The 19,495-nt window shown below is 41.2% G+C and overlaps 1 protein-coding gene across 5 annotated transcripts in view; it reads left to right on the top strand.

Moving 5' to 3' along the window:
• Nucleotides 1–19,495, top strand: part of CNTRL (centriolin) — a 73,621-nt gene that overhangs the window by 42,551 nt on the left and 11,575 nt on the right. For all 5 annotated transcript variants that reach the window (XM_067471845.1, XM_067471846.1, XM_067471849.1 and 2 more), the window contains 13 exons: nucleotides 3,138–3,315; nucleotides 4,644–4,894; nucleotides 5,845–6,053; nucleotides 8,512–8,704; nucleotides 10,196–10,326; nucleotides 10,477–10,617; nucleotides 12,373–12,499; nucleotides 12,703–12,867; nucleotides 14,127–14,286; nucleotides 15,678–15,793; nucleotides 16,934–17,151; nucleotides 18,750–18,907; nucleotides 19,037–19,110. In XM_067471845.1, coding sequence (XP_067327946.1) covers nucleotides 3,138–3,315; nucleotides 4,644–4,894; nucleotides 5,845–6,053; nucleotides 8,512–8,704; nucleotides 10,196–10,326; nucleotides 10,477–10,617; nucleotides 12,373–12,499; nucleotides 12,703–12,867; nucleotides 14,127–14,286; nucleotides 15,678–15,793; nucleotides 16,934–17,151; nucleotides 18,750–18,907; nucleotides 19,037–19,110 — 2,121 coding nt within the window. The remainder of the gene's footprint in view (nucleotides 1–3,137; nucleotides 3,316–4,643; nucleotides 4,895–5,844; nucleotides 6,054–8,511; nucleotides 8,705–10,195; nucleotides 10,327–10,476; nucleotides 10,618–12,372; nucleotides 12,500–12,702; nucleotides 12,868–14,126; nucleotides 14,287–15,677; nucleotides 15,794–16,933; nucleotides 17,152–18,749; nucleotides 18,908–19,036; nucleotides 19,111–19,495) is intronic.

The following is a 19,495-nucleotide window of genomic DNA, read 5'->3' as shown; positions in this document are numbered from 1 at the left end:
AGGGCTGTGTAGAAGGGCCCTTAGTTCCTTGCAAATCTTTGAAAACGCTTAAATGGGATTTCAGAAGTGGACATTAACCTCATTATTAAGTTTTCCCTGTGCTTCCCCCACACACTTACTATTTCTTTCATCAGTTAGGACGTAAACATAACATAATGTGGTGCGGTAATGCTTAAACATGTACTGTACTGCCTTGTTTTGTGTAAGGAAATCTTCTGGTTGCAGGGTGGACATCTCAACCTGTTATGCAAATAAGGAGCATCTGCTGTATGTAGCAGCTTGTCTGGGGTTTTTCTCCGCCAGATGACTCAGTCGATTTCCAGTTATCTGGTTTATGGGCCTGTTTCTTATTTAGTCATCAATATTTGCATTCTGTTGTGTTCATAAATATTTGCACTCCCTCGATTCTCCGTCATACTAGTGTTCTGGTTAGTAGGCCTCTTTCTTATTTAGTACGGTGATAAATATTTGCATTGAGTTGATAGTTCCAGGGAAATCATGCTACCATGCTCTATTCGGCCTTGTTCTGACCACACCTGGAATACTGCATCCAATACTGGGCATCCCAATTGAAGGGAGATGTTGACTCTAAGCTAGAATGTGTCCAAAGGAGGGTGACTCAAGGGAACAAAAGTCTGGAGAACAAGCCCAATGAGGATCGGCTTAAAGATCTGGGCATGTTTAGTATAGAAGGTTGTGGCACAGCTTAGGGTTCAGCTGTTGCACAGCTGGGAGTCAGCTGCATTAGATCACTACTGACCCCCAGGTTGAGAGATGCCACCTTAAGGCCATCCAGTCCAGCCTGATGTGAGTTGTAGTTCACCCACAACCTTATGCACCGGGACTGTGGCGTAGCTGGCTGGGAGTCAGATGCATTACGATCACTACTGACTGAAAGGTCATGAGTTCAAAGCCAGCTCAGGTCAGAGTGAGCTACTGACCAATTTGTATAGCTTGTTGTCGACCTTTGCAGCCCAAAAGACAGTTGCATCTGTCAAGTAAGAAGTTTTGGTGCCGCTTATGCTGGGAGACTAATTTACGAGGCCATAAAAAATCTCCAGCAAGCATGCAAAGAATGAGGAAGTACCCCATCAGTGTCACAAATGGATGGTAAAGCGACAGCTCCCGTGGTGGCCAGAATACCCTCATAAAAAGCTAGAATGTTAAACAGCCTCTGTGTGTCTGTCTATATATGTTTTGTGTCTATGGCATTGAATGTTTGCCATGAATATATACATTGCAGTCCGCCCTGAGTCCCCTGCGGGGTGAGAAGGGCGGAATATAATAAATACTGTAAATAAATAAGGCTGAGAGGAGACATGATTTTATTTCGTGTCAGGAGTGACTGGAGAAACTGCAAGTTGCTTCTGGTGTGAGAGAATTGGTTGTTTTCAAGGATGTTGCTCAGGGGATGCCCAAATGTTTTGATGTTTTACCATCCTTGTGGGAGGCTTCCCTCATATCCCCGCTTGGGAAGCTGGAGCTGACAGAAGGAGCTCATCCCTGTCAGTCTTCAGTCCTGCCAGCACAAGGGTTTAACCCATTGCACCACCAGGGGCTCCTGACGTGAGGAAAGCCATGTATCAAGATGTGAGGGGAAGTCATAGGGAGGAGGGAGCAAACTTGTTTTCAGCTGCCACAGAGACTAGGACGTGGAACACTCTTGGGTCCTCATCCTGATGATCTGCACCATCCTATCTCCCAAAGTTTTAAAAATCTTTAGCCTTGAATGTGGCCCTGCTCAGTGAACTCCTCTGTTTTTAATTGCCTGTTTTATGTTGCCTGTGTCATTTATTATATTTCTTTGCATTTTACGTATTTTATTTTCTGGTTATTGTGATGTATTTTGTATTATAATGTATGTACTGCACTGATGGGCTTGGCCTCATGTAAGCCACACCGAGTCCCCCTGGGGGAGATGGAGCGGGGTATAAATATATTATTATTATTATTATTATTATTATTATTATTATTATTACTGTATATACTAGAGTATATGCCTAGTTTTTCAGTCCTTTTTTTAGGTTGAAAAGGTCTCCCCCGGCTTATACTCGAGTCAATATTATTTGTTAATTTACTTTGTTGTTGTTATTATTATTATTATATTTATTATTTTATTATTGTTGTCATTATTACATTTATTTTACTCTATGATTGTTATTGTTACATTTATTATTTTACTGTATTGTTATTATTACATTTATTATTTTGCTCTATTATTACTGTTATTATTACAATGTATTGTCGAAGGCTTTCATGGCCGGAATCACTGGGTTGTTGTAGGTTTTTTTGGGCTATATGGCCACGGTCTAGAGGCATTCTCTCCTGACGTTTCGCTTGCATCTATGGCAAGCATCCTTAGAGTGAGGATGCTTGCCATAGATACAGGCGAAACGTCAGGAGAGAATGCCTCTAGACCATGGCCATATAGCCCGAAGAAACCTACAACAACCCAGTTATTATTACATTCCATTATTTTACTCTATTATTATTTTTTACTCTATTTATTATTATTGGAGGACATGTAAGCATATTCACTTTGAAAAAGGTTAGAATAATAGTTTAATCAGAATTGGACAGTCTTATCTTGAATTACAGTTTTATGTAAATATTCAAAAACATTTAACCTAACGATGCCTAAATTAATATAATTTTATTGGTATCTATTTTTATTTTGAAATTTACCAGTAGCTGCTGCATTTCCCACCCTTGGCTTATACTCGAGTCAATACATTTTCCCAGTTTTTGTGGTAAAATTAGATGCCTCGGCTTATATTCGGGTCGGCTTATACTCAAGTATATACGGTATTATTATTAATGGCTTCAAATTAAAGGAAGGAGATTCCACCTGAACATTAGAAAGAACTTCCTGTGAGAACTGTTCAGCAGTGGAACTCTCTGCCCTGGAGTGTGATGGAGGCTCCTTCTTTGGAAGCTTTTAAACAGTGGCTGGATGGCCATCTGTCAGGGTGTTTTGAATGTGGTTTTCCTACTTAACAGGGGGTTGGACTGGATGGCCCATGAGGTCTCTTCCAACTCTAGGATTCTATGATTCTATGACAATGGATGATTTCATGAAATGTTTGTCTTACCAGTGTTGTTGTTGTTGTTGTTGGCTTCCCCCATCATCCTTAAAGGCATCTACCCCTGCATCTCAGAGCACCAAAGACTCCGGTGTCGGTTTGCAATGTCCGACATCAACCCCGATCCATAAAGGGCTTAGAGACGACAAGACAAGCAAGAAGGAACCTTCCACTTTTTGTCAGTTGCATGCTCCAGCCAGGAGTGGCCTTCAGAAATCTATTTTCAATGAAGGTAAGTCAATAAAGTGAAACACTCAATAAATAGCGGAATTCTAGACATGAAACAATCAAGTTCGGCTAACACTCCCTAACAAAGGATTCTCCCAGACAGGAAGCAGACAGGCTTTGAAGCTGTGAGGCTATTTGATGCTAATGAAGCTAACCAATTGCAACATTCACACTTACCTAGTGTATCAGGTATATTGCACCCCCTGTGCCGCAATAGGTTAAACCAGTGTTTCTCAACCTTCCTAATGCCGCAACTCTTTAATACAGTTCCTCATGTTGTGGTGACCCCCCAACCATAACATTATTTTCGCTGCCCTACATAACTATAATTTTGCTCCTGTTATGAATTGTCATGTAGATATCTGATCTGCAGGATGTATTTTTATTCACTGGACCAAATTTGGCACAAACACCCACATTTGAATACTGGTGGGGTTGGGGGGGGGGCATTGATTTTGTCATTTGGGAGTTGTAGTTGCTGGGATTTATAGTTAACCTACAATCAAAGAGCATTCTGAACTCCACCAACAATGGAACTGAACCAAACTTGGCACACAGAACTCCCATGACCAAGCGAAAAGACTGGAAGGGTTTGGTGGGCATTGACCTTGAGTTTGGGAGTTGTAGTTTGCCTAAATCTAGAGAGCACTGTGGACTCAAACAATGATGGATGTGGACCAAACTTGGCATGAATACTTAATATGCCCAAATGTGAACTGCTGGAGTTTGAGGGAAGTAGACCTTGACATTTAGGAGTTGTAGGTGATGGATTTATAGTTCACCTGCAATCAAAGAGCATTCTGAACCCCACCAATGATAGATTTGGGCCAAACTTCCCACACAGAACCACCATGACCAACAGAAAATAGTGCTTTCGATGGTCTTTGGCGACCCCTCTGATACCCCCTAGCAACCCCCAGGTTGAGAAATGCTGGATTAAACCCTTATGTCGGCAGCACTGTTGACCAATAGGTCAGCAGTTTGAATCCAGGGAGAGTGGGTTGAGCTTCCTCTGTTGAGGAGACATGAGAGAAGCCTCCTGCAAGGATGGTAAAACATCAAAACATTTGGGCATCCCTTTGGGCAATGTCCTTACAGACGGCCATTTCTCTCACATCAGAAGTGACTTGCAGTTTCTCAAGTTGCTCATGACACGAGGAAAAAAAAGATATACAATAGTGAGTGTCTGGCAGCTCTTAGTGCAGAATGATATTTGTGCTCCTTACGTCTCATTCTCTTAGGGGCTGTTTGTGTGTCGTTCTGTTCCCAAACTTCTGATCAGTACTCTTAAGGTTTCGGGTCAGATTCTTTCTGCTGTTTTTCAAAATGCAGGGGACCAAGAAGAAGGTGAGCAGAACATCCACGGTGTCTCTTCCTTCATCGCACCGCCTGGGACGGCCATTTATACTCTGCCACTAGATGGGGTCCCAGTTGCCTTTACACCAGGCAATGGAGGGATTCTTGCTCCCATGACAGCGATGCAAGGCTCCCCTCTTTATTATACCCCTGTTCCTGCTAACTGCCCCGTGCCTCTTATTCCTGTTGGAGTGCTTCATTGCAACATACCTGAACATCACAACCTGGTGAGAGTCTTGTCATGTCATGATACAAAAAAATAGATATCTGGATGAGAACCACGATGTCCAGTGGTTCTCACCTCCAGCCTGCCATGTCATTGGGTTATTTATTTATTTATTTCATATCAAAAGTATTGCATAAATTAGTTTAAAATCAATAAAAATAGAAGGTGTGCAGGTGGCCACATATCTTTTTAAAAAATTATTTATTTCGTATCAAAAGCATTGCATAAATTAGTATAAAACCAATAAAAATAGAAGGAGCGCAGGTGGCTAAATATCTTTTGACCGAAAACAGGCAACAGCAATGGCATTGTCTGTAACTTCCAACAATTCTTTCTCTGTACATGAGGCAGGGCACAGTGGACAAGCATACAGATGTGGAGTTGTCTGTTCTGCTCCACAGTCACACAAGGTGTGGGATTCTTTTAGGTAGTGCCATTTTGCCAGGTTGTCTTTTGTTATGCTCACTCCACTTCTGAGGCTGTTCAGGGACTTCCAAGTTGCTCATTCTTGGTTTGCCCCTGGAGGAAGACCCTCTCTTATGGGGGGGGGGGGGGTCATCCAGTTGGGATTTCCTGTTCTAGCTGCCCAGAGGGATACCCTTGCTGTTGCTGGGGAGACGACAATAGGAGTGGTGGTTCTCATAAAGCTTTTCCTTGATTTGAGTCTACTGGGAGGAGGCTGATAGCCATTTAGTGGGTGGCTTCCACAGTGTTAAACCTTATTTCTCTCACATTTAGCAGCAATTTCCCATCGCACATCGCAGGGGGGGGGGGGGATACCAGCTACTTTGTAGAGTTGTGGCACCCTGTTGGTTTTCACCTTTACTTTGCATTAGGTGGCACGTGCCTTTATTTGAAACCACAGGCCTACTGCAGTGACCTTGTTTGAAAGTGGAGGGAGGGTATTGCATGAAGAAGTGTCCTTCCATAATGAAGGCCTGTCTGTTGCAGGAAAATGAAATCTCGCGGCTGGAAGACAGGATAGACAAGCTGAAGTCTCAGCGGCAGGGAGGGAAGTCTGCTCGAAGTTCTCATTGTGAACAGAATAAAGAGATGGAAGAACTGCACCAAGGCATTCGAAACCTACTGAGCGAAAGAGAAGAGCTGGAACACCAAGTGACAGAGCTACGCAGGACAGCCCAGAAACGAAAGAAACGCAAGTAAATAAGCAGGCTGATTGAGATTTCTTAGCTGCAGAGAATGGCTCTTATAGCTACTATTTATAACGTTGGTGCATCACTTGTTGCAAAGCCGAAACTTCGGCCTCTGTCCAAAGATTGATAGATTTCAAGTCATAGCAGACCAAACTAATCCTTAATATGCCAACCAAATTTGATATGGTTGTTGAGACAATTTTAACTAGAGGATTTTAACGTCAAGATAAGTGATTTTAATGCTTTTGTATGTGTATGGTCTAGTATGTTTCGACATTGAATGTTTGCCGTTTATATGTTGTGCTCCACCCTGAGTCCCCTTCAGGGTGAGAAGGGCAGAATATAAATGCTTTAAATAAATAAATAATAACATACCGTATATTCCGTGGTACTAGATGACCTTTTAGGCATGTAAAACCTTATAAAATTTTGGGGGTCGTCTAGTATGCCGGGTATAAAATTAAAATAATAATAAAATTACTTAATATGGCTCCCTTGGCCTCGGGTTCCCCTCCTCCTCCTCCGCCTTGGCTCATGGCGGCCTCCCGGGCAGGCTCCCTGTCCTTCCTCCCTTCCTGGCTGCCTTCCTTGCTCAGGCCCAGGCCTCTCCTTTGTTGGTGGCTGGGCCCCTGGGCTGCTTCTCGCGCTGCTCAGGCCGCTCTCCTTCTTCCTGTCCATGCCTCTTGAGAAGTGCCTCTTCTCCCACGAGACAACATTGTCTCGCGGGAGAAGAGGCACTTCGCGCAAGGCCTGGACAGGAAGAAGGAGAGCGGCCTGAGAAGCGCCTGATTTGGGGAGTTGCCTTAAACAGTGAGTATATCCCCCAACTCTCTATTTTGTTTGCTAAAATTGGGGGGTCGTCTTATAGCCCCAGTCATTTTGTACCCCGGAATATAAGGTAATTGCAATTCAGGAAAAAACTATGTCACAATATTTGAATTTTTTTCTGTTCCTGGTTTGAAAGTGTTATTTCCTGTTTAATTGTGCAGTCCTTACTTTGAAAATAGTTGTTATACTCAGCCATATTGTTTTGATGTTGTTTACAATTGTGATTGTTTTTATATTTTTTCTGATGTTTTTAATTGACGGTGTTTTATTTGTAATTTTTGGGCTTGTGCCTTGTAAGCCACCCCGAGTCCCCTTGGGGAGATGGTTGGCAGAATAAAAATAAAGTTGTTGTTATTATTATTATTATTATTATTATTACTCCAGAAACTTTGGTTTTTGTTGCTGCCCCAAACTAGGTCAAATTGGTTGAGACTCTATGATTAGATATTCATTTATTTATTGTGTCAGAAGATAATTGAGTGTACAGTTACAATGTATTAAAAAAAACCAAAATTTTAAAACTTGGCATTATACTAAATGTCCTTTGAGCAGAAGCTGGCCACTTGGAGTGCCTCTGGTGTTACTCTGAGAATGTCCCCCATTGTGCATGTGACAGGGCTCAGGCTGCATTGTAGTAAGTGGTCTGTGGTTTGCTCTTCTCCACACTCGCATGTCATGGTCTCCGTGGCCCCATTTCTTAAGGTTGGCTCTGCATCTTGTGGTGCCAGAGCGCAACATGCTCAGCACCTTCCATGTCGCCCAGTCTTCTGTGTGCCCAGGAGGAAGTTTCTCATCCCATCTCAGCCACAGATTGAGGTTCTGAGTTTTCCCCTGCCACCTTTGGACTCTCGCTTGCTGACGTGTTCCTGCGAGTATCTCTGTAGATCTTAGGAAGCTGTTTCTTGATTTAAGTCTTGCTGGCTGATATCTAAACAGAGGGTGAGCTGGAGATGTCACTGCCTTGGTCCTTCCATTATTGGCCGCTACTTCCAAATGGATGTCACAGTATAATTTCTCCAGTGGTGTTGGATGTAGACATCCTGTGATAAAGGAGCCACATCCACTGTTTTAGCGTGGTGAGATGTATTCCACACTGGGCATGTGTTTTCAGCAGCAAAGCGCAAGAGCAGATGTCTTCACTGTGTCTGGTTGCGATCCCCAGGTTGTGCCAGTCAGCTTTTGTATGATATTATTTCTAACACCCACTTTTGCTTGATAATCAAGCAGCGCTTCTTATAATTCAGAGCATGGCCCAGAGTGACTCCCAGGTATTTTGTTGTGCTGCAATTCTCCAGTAAGATTCCTTCCCAGATCATCCTCAGAGCTCGAGATGCTTCTCTGTTCTTGAGATGAAAAGCACACGTCTGCGTTTTAGATAGATTGGGAATCAGCTGGTTTTCCCTGTAATAGGCAGTAAGAGCACCTAGAGCTTCGGAGAGCTTCTGTTCAACCATTTCAAAGCTCAAACACAGCCATCAGTATGAAGCCCTCAGGTCAGGTCTTCCTTAAAAATATATCACCAGCGAATTAATGCTGGCCACCTGCTCAACTTGATCTCCATTGATAACCAAATGCTGAATTTCTGATCTTATTGGTGTTAAGAACCAAATTAACTCTTGATCTCTCCCTATTCTAGAGACTTCCTTGATGGGCCATCGAGTGGTCTTCTTTCGGAGCTGGAGCTTGAGACATCTTTCCGGCTCCACGAAAACATGGCGGGTGAAATCGAATGCCTTGAGGAGACCCTTCTGAAGCGGCGGGCAGAACTCCGGGAGGCCGACCGACTCCTGGCGGAAGCTGAAGTCGAACTTGAAAACACACAAGGAAAAGTAATTTATTTATTTATTTATTTATTTATTTATTTATTTTATATACAGTATTTATATTCCACCCTTTTCACCCCGCAGGGGACTCAGGGCGGATTACAGTATACATATACATGGCAGATATTCAGTGCCATAGATACACAACATATATAGACAGAGACACAGAGGCAATTTAACATTCCAGCTTTTCTTGAGGGTATTTTGGCCACTGGGGAGCTGTCACTTCACTGACCATTTTTGACACTGATGAAGTACTTCCTCATTCTTTGACAGATGCAACTTGACAGATGCAACTGTCTTTCGGGCTGGAAAGGTCGACAACAACCTACACAAATTGGTTGGAAACTCACTCCGACCCGGGCTAGCTTCAAACTCATGACCTTTCAGTCAGTAGTGATCTTAATGCATCTGACTCCCAGCCAGCTGCGCCACAGTCCCGGTACTAAATGGGTGTTGTGTAGTGTGGTTTCCAGGCTGTACAACCGGGTTCTAGCAGCATTTTCAGGATTTTACTTGACTTTTAGGAATCCCAGCTTCTTTCTACCCATCTCAACTCTTCCCTTTAGCTCAAATCAAATATACTTTCCCACTTTTCAGTTTTCCTAACTCTTTGCCTTTTCTTTGCATCTTCAGCCTTCGTTCTTTAAAATACAAATAGTGCTCTGATTATATGAATTCCAACCCAAATCCACTAGTATTCAAATTTGGGCATATTGGGTATGCGTGCGAAATTTAGTGCAGATCCCTTATTGTTTTTTTCACAGTGCATTCTGACTGTTACTGAACTATAATTCACAAGGTGATTTTTCCCCAAAGCCCTCCTGTATTTTGTGTTGGTTCTGTGTAGTAAGCCATGAAAGCCTTTGACAACACTTGCGTTGAATGGATTGAGTCTCTATGAGATATTCTTGGAAAAAGTAGAGCAAAACATTCTGCAGTATGTCCCTCCCACAAAAGCAAAGTTTTTGCAGTTTTTGTGATAGAACCAATTAGAAAATGAGATTTATAACCCAGGAACAAACATCATAGTGTTACATAGTGTTGGATCCGATCCTGACAGACAAGAGAATCGAAGGCAATTCAATGTGTGAATTACCGTATTTCGTCGCATAATAGTCCTCACCTTTTTGCCTTGTTTTTTAACTCGTGTTCTATTTTGAAATGGTCATATGACTGGTCAAATAAATAAATATTATTATTATCATCATCACATAATAGTCTCACTTCTTATCTCTCGAATTAAAAACCAGACCGCGACTATTACATGATGAAAAAAATCTGCTTTGATTCTCCGATTTCTGGGATTTTTTGCAATTTAATATACTTTTCCCTCATTTTTGTGATAGAACTAATTAAAAAAGAAAAGAAAATGGCATTTATAACCCAGGAATAAATATACATAGTTACATAGTGTAATAATCAAGCCTTGGTTCATAAGGGGCCTGCTACTTTGAATCATAGCAGTCTTCTCAAAATTATATTTTCCATCTCTAGGCCAAAGACACCATCCAGAAATACAATCGCGCTAAGCAGCATTTGTCTCGAACTGAGAAAGAAGCGGAAGAGCTAGAAGAAAGGGCTCAAGAGATGGCTGTAAGGCTTGTCAAAGCAGATCAGCAGCTAAGGTAAACGGGGGACTATAGTTTAGTCACATTCCTTGAGCCTCAATATTTGGGGTGTCAGGTCTTCTTCCTTATATACACTGTATAAACAGAAAAGAACTGTCTGAGCTTGAACCTGAATAAGTAAAAGACCATTTCTTGGATGCCTTTCAGATTACTCCAAGCAGATGCAAAGGACTTAGAGCAGCATAATGCGGAACAGGAAGGACTTTTGAAAGAAATCAACAGAGTCGTGTCAGCAAAGGATTCCGAATTTCAGACTTTGAGTCAGAAGATTAAAACACTGACTGAAATGTATGTTTGATTGTCTTGATTTGCAGTTAACAAGCATGGGCAATGTTGGGTTGTTGTTTTTTAAAATTAAATTAAGTTTGCTAAAGAGGCCTTTATTCATTTTGTGTCTATTTAATCTCTTGTAAATTCATATTTCAAATTATTCTCGCTATACATTACATTTGTATTTATATCTATATAAATACAAATGTAATGTTCATTTGTGGGATCAACATAACTCAAAAACCACTGGACGAATTGACATGAAATTTGGACACTACACCCCTAACAAACCTACAAGTGACAGTCACTCATGAAAACACTAACAAACACTGCAGAAGAGACTTAAAAAGCCAAAAAATTTAAAAAAAACACATGTGCAAAACCACACATATACACAAATATATATACACACACAAAACACATATACACAGACTGGGCCACAACAATGCGTGGCAGGGGACGGCTAGTTTTATATATACCCCCCCCCCCTCTCTCTCTCTCTCTGTATATATATATATATATATATATGCTCTGTGCATAATGAGTACCTTAAAAACAAAAGAACCAATGAACGAAATCACACCAAATTTGGCAACAAAATGTCTCACTACACAAGGAGTGACCATCAATCAAAAAATTATGATTTTGTCATTTGGGAGTTGTACTTGCTGGGATTTATAGTTCACTACAATCAAAGAGCATTCTGAACCCCACCAACGATGGAATTGAACCAAACTTGGCACACAGAACTCCCATGACCAACAGAAAATACTGGAAGTGTTCAGTGGACAGTGTCCTTTGGTTTTGGAGTTATAGTTCACCTACATCCAGAGAGCACTGTGGACTCAAACACTGATGGATCTAGACCAAACTCTACACAGATACTCAATATGCCCAAATGTGAACACTGGTGGAGTTTGGGGAAAATAGAATCTTGACATTTGGGAGTTGTAGTTGTTGGGATTTGTAGTTCACCTACAATCACAGAGCGTTCTGAATCCCACCAACGATAGAATTGGGCCAAACCTCCCACACAGAACCCCCATGACCTTCAGAGTGGGCCACAGCAATGCGTGGCAGGGGACGGCTAGTATATAAATAAAAGTGTAATGTTCGTTTGTGGGATTAACATAACTCAAAAACCACTGGACGAATTGATACAAAATTTGGACACTAACAAACCTACACTAACAAACCTACAAGTGACCGTCACTCATAAAAACACTAAAAAACGCAGCAGAAGAGACTTTAAAATCCAAAAAATTAAAAAAATACATTACAACGCATGCACAAAACCACACATATACACAAATATATATACACATATATACACACTCAAAACACATATACACAGACTGGGCCACAACAACGCATGGCAGGGGACGGCTAGTTTTTTATATAATATAATATAATATAATAATATTTATATATATGTGTGTGTGTGTTTGTATAGGTATGAAGAGGGAGGTATAGATATAGGGTTTTGTAAAGATTTTCAGCTCCCTAAAGCCCCAGCCAACTTAGTTAACAGATAGAAGTCCTAGAAGCTAAAATCTAAACTTCTGAGTATGGGAACCCTGAAGTAGATTTTTCAGTTGGTTATCTGGTTTTCCCCCAATTTTCCATTTTTTTCCAGGGCTTCCCATCTCTAGTTTGGACTGAACTGATGACAGTTCTCAGATAGCCAGAATAGCATGTATCATTCAGGAGTTTGATTGAACACCAACAGACTACTAGGTGTTTAAAAAATATTTTAATTCCAATCTCTTCTAGTCTTCAGAGGCTTCAGGCAAGTATACAAGTGGCTGAAGGCAACGAGGATCACCATCTCCAGATCCTTAAGGAGGCAGAGCATATCCTTCGGAGCAAAAAGAGTGACCTGGAGAGACTGAAGGATGAGGTCAGTAGCATTTATGGGAAAATCAGACCTCTTATTAGTATTAGTATTTATATACTTCAGCCATGAACATACAAAGATATTTTATTATGTGTATACATGAATAAAAAGTAATAATAAACAAGTAACCAAACAAGGTAGTGATGATCCAAAAGAGACAGCTACTGATCTACTTTGGGGTTTGTTTCTCCTTCCTCTTTTTCAAGACTGCGGCGCAAAAGCAGGAGCTGCAGATTTTGGAACGGGCACTGGCTCAGAAAGAGGAAGAGCTGTGTCTCCTCCAAGAGAGCATCATCCAGAAAAATGCAGAACTTGCTGAAGCTCTCAGAGACGGCGAAGTGGAGGTGGCCAACAAACAACGGCAAATGAAGGTTTTGCTTAGTTATTTACACTATGTAACACTATGATTTTTTATTCCTGGGTTATAAATGTCATGATATAATAATTATTATAATTATAATTGTAATAATATTGGCCGGAGACATCATCCTGCTCAACGATTGGACACTGATAATGATGATGATAATGATAATGATGATAGTGGTGGTGGCTGGAGTCATCCTCCTCCTTAACGATGAGAAGGGATAATAATAATAATAATAATAATAATAATAATAATAATAGTAATAATCATGGCTGGAGGCATCATTCTGCTCAACGATGAGACTTGGATAATGATGATGATGTGACATTGTCCTCCTTAACAGTGAGACAGGGATGATAATAATAATAATAGCAACAACACTATGTAACATTATGATTTTTGTTCCTAGGATATAATTGTCATTAAGTATTAATATTAATAACAATAATAATAATTGTAATAATAATGGCCCGAGGCATCATCCCGCTCAACGGTGAAACATGGATGATGGTGATGATGTTATCATCCTCCTTAACAGTGAGACAGGGATAATAATAATAATAGTAATAATAATAATAATAATAATAATAATAATAGCAGCAGCAACACGATGTAATATTATGATTTTTGATCCTGGAATATAATTGTAATTAAGTATTAATAATAATAACAACAATAATAATAGTAATAATAATTGCTGGACGCATCATCCTGCTCAATGGTGAGAAATGGAAATGGTGATGATGATGACATTGTCCTCCATAACAGTGAGACAGGGATAATAGTAGTAGTAGTAATAATAATTATAATAATAATAATAGTAACAACACTATGTAACATTATGATTTTTGTTCCTAGGATATAATTTTCATTAAGTATTACTATTAATAATAACAATAATAATAATTGTAATAATAATGGCCAGAGGCATCATCCTACGCAACGGTGAGACAGGGATAATAATAATAATAATAATAATAATGCTGATGATTATGATGATGGCAATGGTGCCCGGAGGGAATAAATGGTATTGAACTTCATAGGATTCGTACATCAGGCATGGGCAAACTTTGGCTTTCCCTCCAGGTGTTTTGTACTTCAACTCCCATAATTCCTAACAGCCTTGCTATTAGGAATTATGGGAGTTGAAGTCCAAAACATATGGAGGGAGAGCCAAAGTTTGCCCATGCCTGATTCACATGGAAGTGCACTCCTTCAGCGATACCATTGCAATCTTATGCAGGCTTTGTCGGTTGTTTTGCCTAGGAGGCCAAATCCTTTCTGGAAGAGCTGAGCGTCCAGAAAGGGGAACTCAATGCCCAGCTGAGCGAGAAAAGAGCCCAGCTGTCTCTGATAATGCAAGAAATCCCCAAAGAGGAAGAGAAGCTGCAGGGAGTCCTGGAACTGCTGGCGAAGCATAAGACAGGTTTGACCTTAAATACAACTATGATGTACGCACTGATTGTGGGAAACAACTACAAACAAATATGCTAACTGCTCAGAAAGATGTAAGAGAGAGGAGAGCAAAAAAGAAAAGCACTACCTTTGCCGTTGTAGCCAGTGCTGAGGAAAGCAAGAGATTGGAGTCCAAAATTGCCGTGACAAACAAATATGGATAAGTATTTAAAATCTATATTAATAATAATAATAATAATAATAATCTTTATTTATATTCTGCTCTATCTCCCCGAGAAGGCTCAGAGTGGATTACAGAACACATATACGGAAAACATTTAGTGCCATCATATAATTAACAAGGACAGACCATACATTAATAGAGGTAAAGGCTTCCCATCTTTTTCCATCTCCGGCATCTGGAGGCTGAGCTTGACTCCAACCACTGGGAGGTGCTGTCACTCCATCTTCCATTCCAAGGAGCTTTGTTGTCTGTAGACATCCTCCCGATCGAATTGCCGGCATGTCCTTATGGGCACCTTTTATTCCCTCCCCGCTTAAAGCAGTACCTATTTATCTACTCACATTGCTATTTTCGATCTGCTAGGTGGGCAGAAGCTGGGCTGATGGCAGGAGCTCACCCCAATCAGCACCGGGACTGTGGCGCAACTGGCTGGGAGTCAGCTGCATTAAGATCACTACTGACCGAAAGATCACGAGTTCAAAGCCAGCCCGGGTTGGAGTGAGCTTCCGACCAATTTGTGTAGCTTGCTGTCAACCTTTACAGCCCGAAAGACAGTTGAATCTGTCAAGAAGGAAATTTAGGTACCACTTATGTGGGGAGGTTAATTTAACTGATTTAGGAGGCCATAAAAATCTCCAGCAAGCATGCAAAGAATGAGGAAGTACTTCATCAGTGTCACAAACGGACGGTGAAGCGACAGCTCCCCTGGTGGCCAGAAGCTGAAATGTTAAATAACCCCTGAGTGTCTGTCTATATATGTTGTATGTCTATGGCATTGGATGTTTGCCATGTATATGTACATTGTAATCGACCCCGAGTCCCCTGTAGGGTGAGAAGGGCGGAATATAAATACTGTAAATAAATAAATAAATAAATTGAGCTGCCAACCTTTTAATCGGCAAGATTTTCTACAGCTGGCAGTTTAACTCGCTGTCCTAAAACCTGACCCACTTAAATGTATATAAGTCCCAGTTTCTTAATTGCACCCCCAACAATTCTTTAGATTGTTTTTATTGTAATAAGTCAGCATTATTGGAGGTTGATTTACTCCAACTGACAGCAACCCATCCAGACATTTAGTGTTGATTTTAACCAGAGAGGGCATAACATGGCCTTTATTTCATTTAATTTTGGTTGACTTTAGCACTTACGTCGGGTTTTCTCTCATTAATTCACAGAACTCAAGAATGTTCTGGAAACATTGCAGCTAAAGAACAGGGAACTCGAAGACCTAGATCTCTGCTGCAGCCAAAAAGCAAATGAATTGGAAAAAGTGCAGGTTGCTGTCCTGGAGGTGAGAAATGTCAAGTCTTAGCAGGTTTCTGCAACTTAGGAAATCTTGGGTTGCTGTGAGTTTTTCAGGCTGTATAGCAAGAGTCCTCAAACTAAGGCCCGGGGGCCAAATGCGGCCCTCCAAGGTCATTTACCCGGCCCTCACTCAGGGTCACCCTAAGTCTGAAACGACTTGAAAGCACACAACAACAACAATCCTGAAATACTAATAAGTTTATATTTGTTAAAATTGTTCTTTTTAATTATTGTATTGATTTTAAGTAATATATATGCAATGTGCATAGGAATTCATGCTTTTTCGAATTAAAATCCGACCCTCCAGCAGTTTGAGGCACTGTGACCTGGCCCTCTGTTTAAAAAGTTTGAGGACCCCTGCTGTATAGCCATGTTCCAGAAGCATTCTCTCCTGACATTTCACCCACATCGATGGCAGACATCCTCAGAGGTTGTGAGGTCTGTTGAAAACTAGGCAAGTTGGGTTCATATATCTGTGGAATAATGTCCAAGGTGGGAGAAAGAACTCTTGTCTGTTAGGGGCAAGTGTGAATGTAGGCATTGGCCACCTTGATTAGCTTTGAATGACTTTGCAGCTCCAAAGCCTGGCTGCTTTCTGCCTGTGGGAATCCTTTGTTGGGAGGTGTTAGCTGGCCCTGATTGATTCCTGTCTAGAATTCCCCTGTTTTCTGAGTTGTGTTCTTTGTTTACTGTCCTGATTTTAGAGTTTTTTTAATACTGGGAGCCAGATTGTGTTCATTTTCATGGTTTCCTCCTTTCTGTTGAAATTATTGACATGCTTCTTGCGGATTTCAATGACTTCTCTGTGTAGTCTGACATAGTGGTTGTACGGGTGGTCCAGCATGTCTGTGATCTCCAATATATGCTGTGTCCAGGATGGTTCATCAGGTGCTCTGCTATGGCTTCTCTGGTTGGATTAGTCTGCCGTGCCTTTCATGTTCTTTGATTTGTGTTTGGACTTTGCTGGGTTTGCTGGTCCCTATGTAGACTTGTCCACAGCTGTATGGGATATGGTAGATGTCTGCAACCCAATAATAAAACCCTGACTGAGGATGTTTTGTGAACGTAGAATGTAATTAATGCAGTCCCATGGTTTAATTTTGTCTCCAATCCATCTGCTGGATAGGAGCAACTGGAATGGGAGCGGCTGCTGCGGGCATCACAACAACAGCGAGGGGAAGCTGAGGACCAGAGGCTGCTTCTCGAAAGGACGCGCCAAGATGCTGAGAACTTGCATCCTCAGCTCTGCAGTCTCCAGAAGAGCATCCGGGCCCTGAGTGGTGAGAAGCAGCAGCTGGAGGAACACTGCCAAGGCCTGGAGGAGAAACTGGCCCAAACCAAAAGGTAGAACTGAAAAAAAATGCTAAGAGTTGTCAAAAGATATCAAACCATTTGATCCAGACTGGCATGCTGCTGGGGAGGCTGTGGATGCAGACTTTGTTTTTCTTTAGTGGGGTGGGGAATTTAAATATAACTAGCTTGGGTCCAGAGCGTTGCCCAGGTTATTTGAAAAAGTCAGTGTTTTAATTGTCCAAAATGCATTTATTTATTTACAGTATTTGTATTCCACCCTTCTCACCCCGCAGGGGACTCAGGGCAGATTACAATGTACATATACATGGTAAACATTCAATGCCATAGACACACAACATATATAGACAGACACTCAGAGGCCATTTAACATTCCAGCTTCATGAGGGTATTTTGGCCACCAGGGGAGCTGTCGCTTCCGTCCATTTGTGACACTGATGAAGTACTTCCTCATTCTTTGCATGCTTGCTGGAGATTTTTATAGCCTCGTAAATTAATTAAATTAGCCTCCCGGCATAAGCGGTATCTAAATTTCCCACTTGACAGATGCAACTGTCTTTCAGGCTACAAAGTTCAACAGCAAGCTACACAAATTGGTTGGAAGCTCACTCTGACCCGGGCTGGCTTCGAACTCATGATCTTTTGGTCAGTAGTGATCTTAATGCATCTGACTCCCAGCCATCTGTGCCACAGTCCCAGTGCATAAGGTTGTGGGTGAACTACAACTCATACCAGGCCAGGTTAACCCCAAAAATCTCCATCAGTGCTTAAAGTTTGTTATGTTGGGCAAGTTTGCTCTGGATGCATCATTGGTGGGGTTCAGTATGCTCCCTGGCTGTAGGGTAAACGACATCTCCCACTACGGTGAGTCAGTCCCCTCAAACCTCTCCAGTAGGTTGAGTTAGTCATGGGGGTTCAGTGTACCAAATTTGGTCCAGGTCTATCATCAGTAGAGCTTACAGTTTCTCTGATTATGAGTGAACTACAACTCCCAGAAAAGGAAGGTCAGTTCCCCCCAAACCCTCCAGTAATCAAATTCTGGCATATCAGGTATGTGTGCCAATTTTGGTCCATTGGTGTTTGGGTTCACAGTATTCTCTGGATGTAGGTGAGCTACAACTCTCCCAAATCAAGGTGAATTTCCCTCAGAGACCTCCAGTATTTTTTGCTGGCCATGGCGGCTCTTTGTACCAAGTTTGGTCCAATTCTATCTTTGTTGGAGTTTAGAGTGCTCACTGATTGCAGGTGAACTATAAATCCCAGTAGCTACAGCTCCAAAATTTCCAGGCCAATTCCCCTCAAAATTTCCAGTATTCAAATTTAGGCATATTGGGTATTCATGTCAAGTTTTGTCCAAATCCATCATCATTTAGGTTCATAGTGCACTCTGGGTGTAGGTGAACTACAATTCCCCATCGTGGTCCCTGTGAATAGCACATATGGTAATTTATGCGCCTGAGCAGGCAGCTTCGGAACCTTCTAGAGATCTTATCAAACATTTTGTTGGTATGGGTTGTTGTAGGTTTTTTGGTAGTAGCCCCATCCACTCCTCTTATGAGTCTATATGGTGACCTTGCCAAAAATATAAATGAGAACGCTGAAAAACTCTGTGCCTTTGTCCCATTTCACAGAGCCTTGATTTCTGCTGAAGGCAGCCATAAAGCTGCCCTTTGCAGCAAGGAAAAAATGACCTCGGACATCCAGAAATTGCAGCTTGAACTTGACCAGCTACAGAATCGCAAAATATCTTTTAGTGGAGAGATCGGAGACCTAGAAAAGCACCTTCAAGGTAGAGAGGAATTTTCCAAATACTTTTTTAAACTCAATATTTCAGAGAGATATTCCTTTACTCTGAAACAGTTCTGTTTTCCTCAATGGCTGCCTTTCAACGAGCTGCAAACTGTATTTCCTTTATTAGACAAAAAGGAGGAGCTGAATAGAGTCAAGACTGAACTGAGCGATTCCAGGCATTGTCTTCAGCTGTTGGAAGAGGTGGGATTGGTTTAGAATTTGTTTGTTTGTTTATTTACTGTATTTGTATACCACCTTTCTCAGCCTGTAGGCTGTTAACAGGATAAAATTCAGTGCTTACAATATCATACATACAATTAAAAACATAACATATAATAAAAACTAAACGTATCAATAAAATTTGTATTCAATTCAAAATTTAAACTCAGAGGGACCCAACTTTTGAATGATTTATTTATTTACAATATTTATATGCCGCCCTTCTCACCCCAAAGGAGACTCAGAGCAGCTTACAAGGTATATATACGTACAATATATTATTCACATAGTACAATATCAGTTTTAAATATTGCTATATTGTACTATATCAATTATACTGTAATATTATTGGCCCAAATCTTTTAAT

Source organism: Anolis sagrei, chromosome 11 (genome assembly GCF_037176765.1).
Source record: "Anolis sagrei isolate rAnoSag1 chromosome 11, rAnoSag1.mat, whole genome shotgun sequence".
Taxonomy (NCBI): domain Eukaryota; kingdom Metazoa; phylum Chordata; class Lepidosauria; order Squamata; family Dactyloidae; genus Anolis; species Anolis sagrei.
Note: the sequence above shows the minus strand (reverse complement) of the source record. Positions and strands in the feature narration are given on the sequence as shown.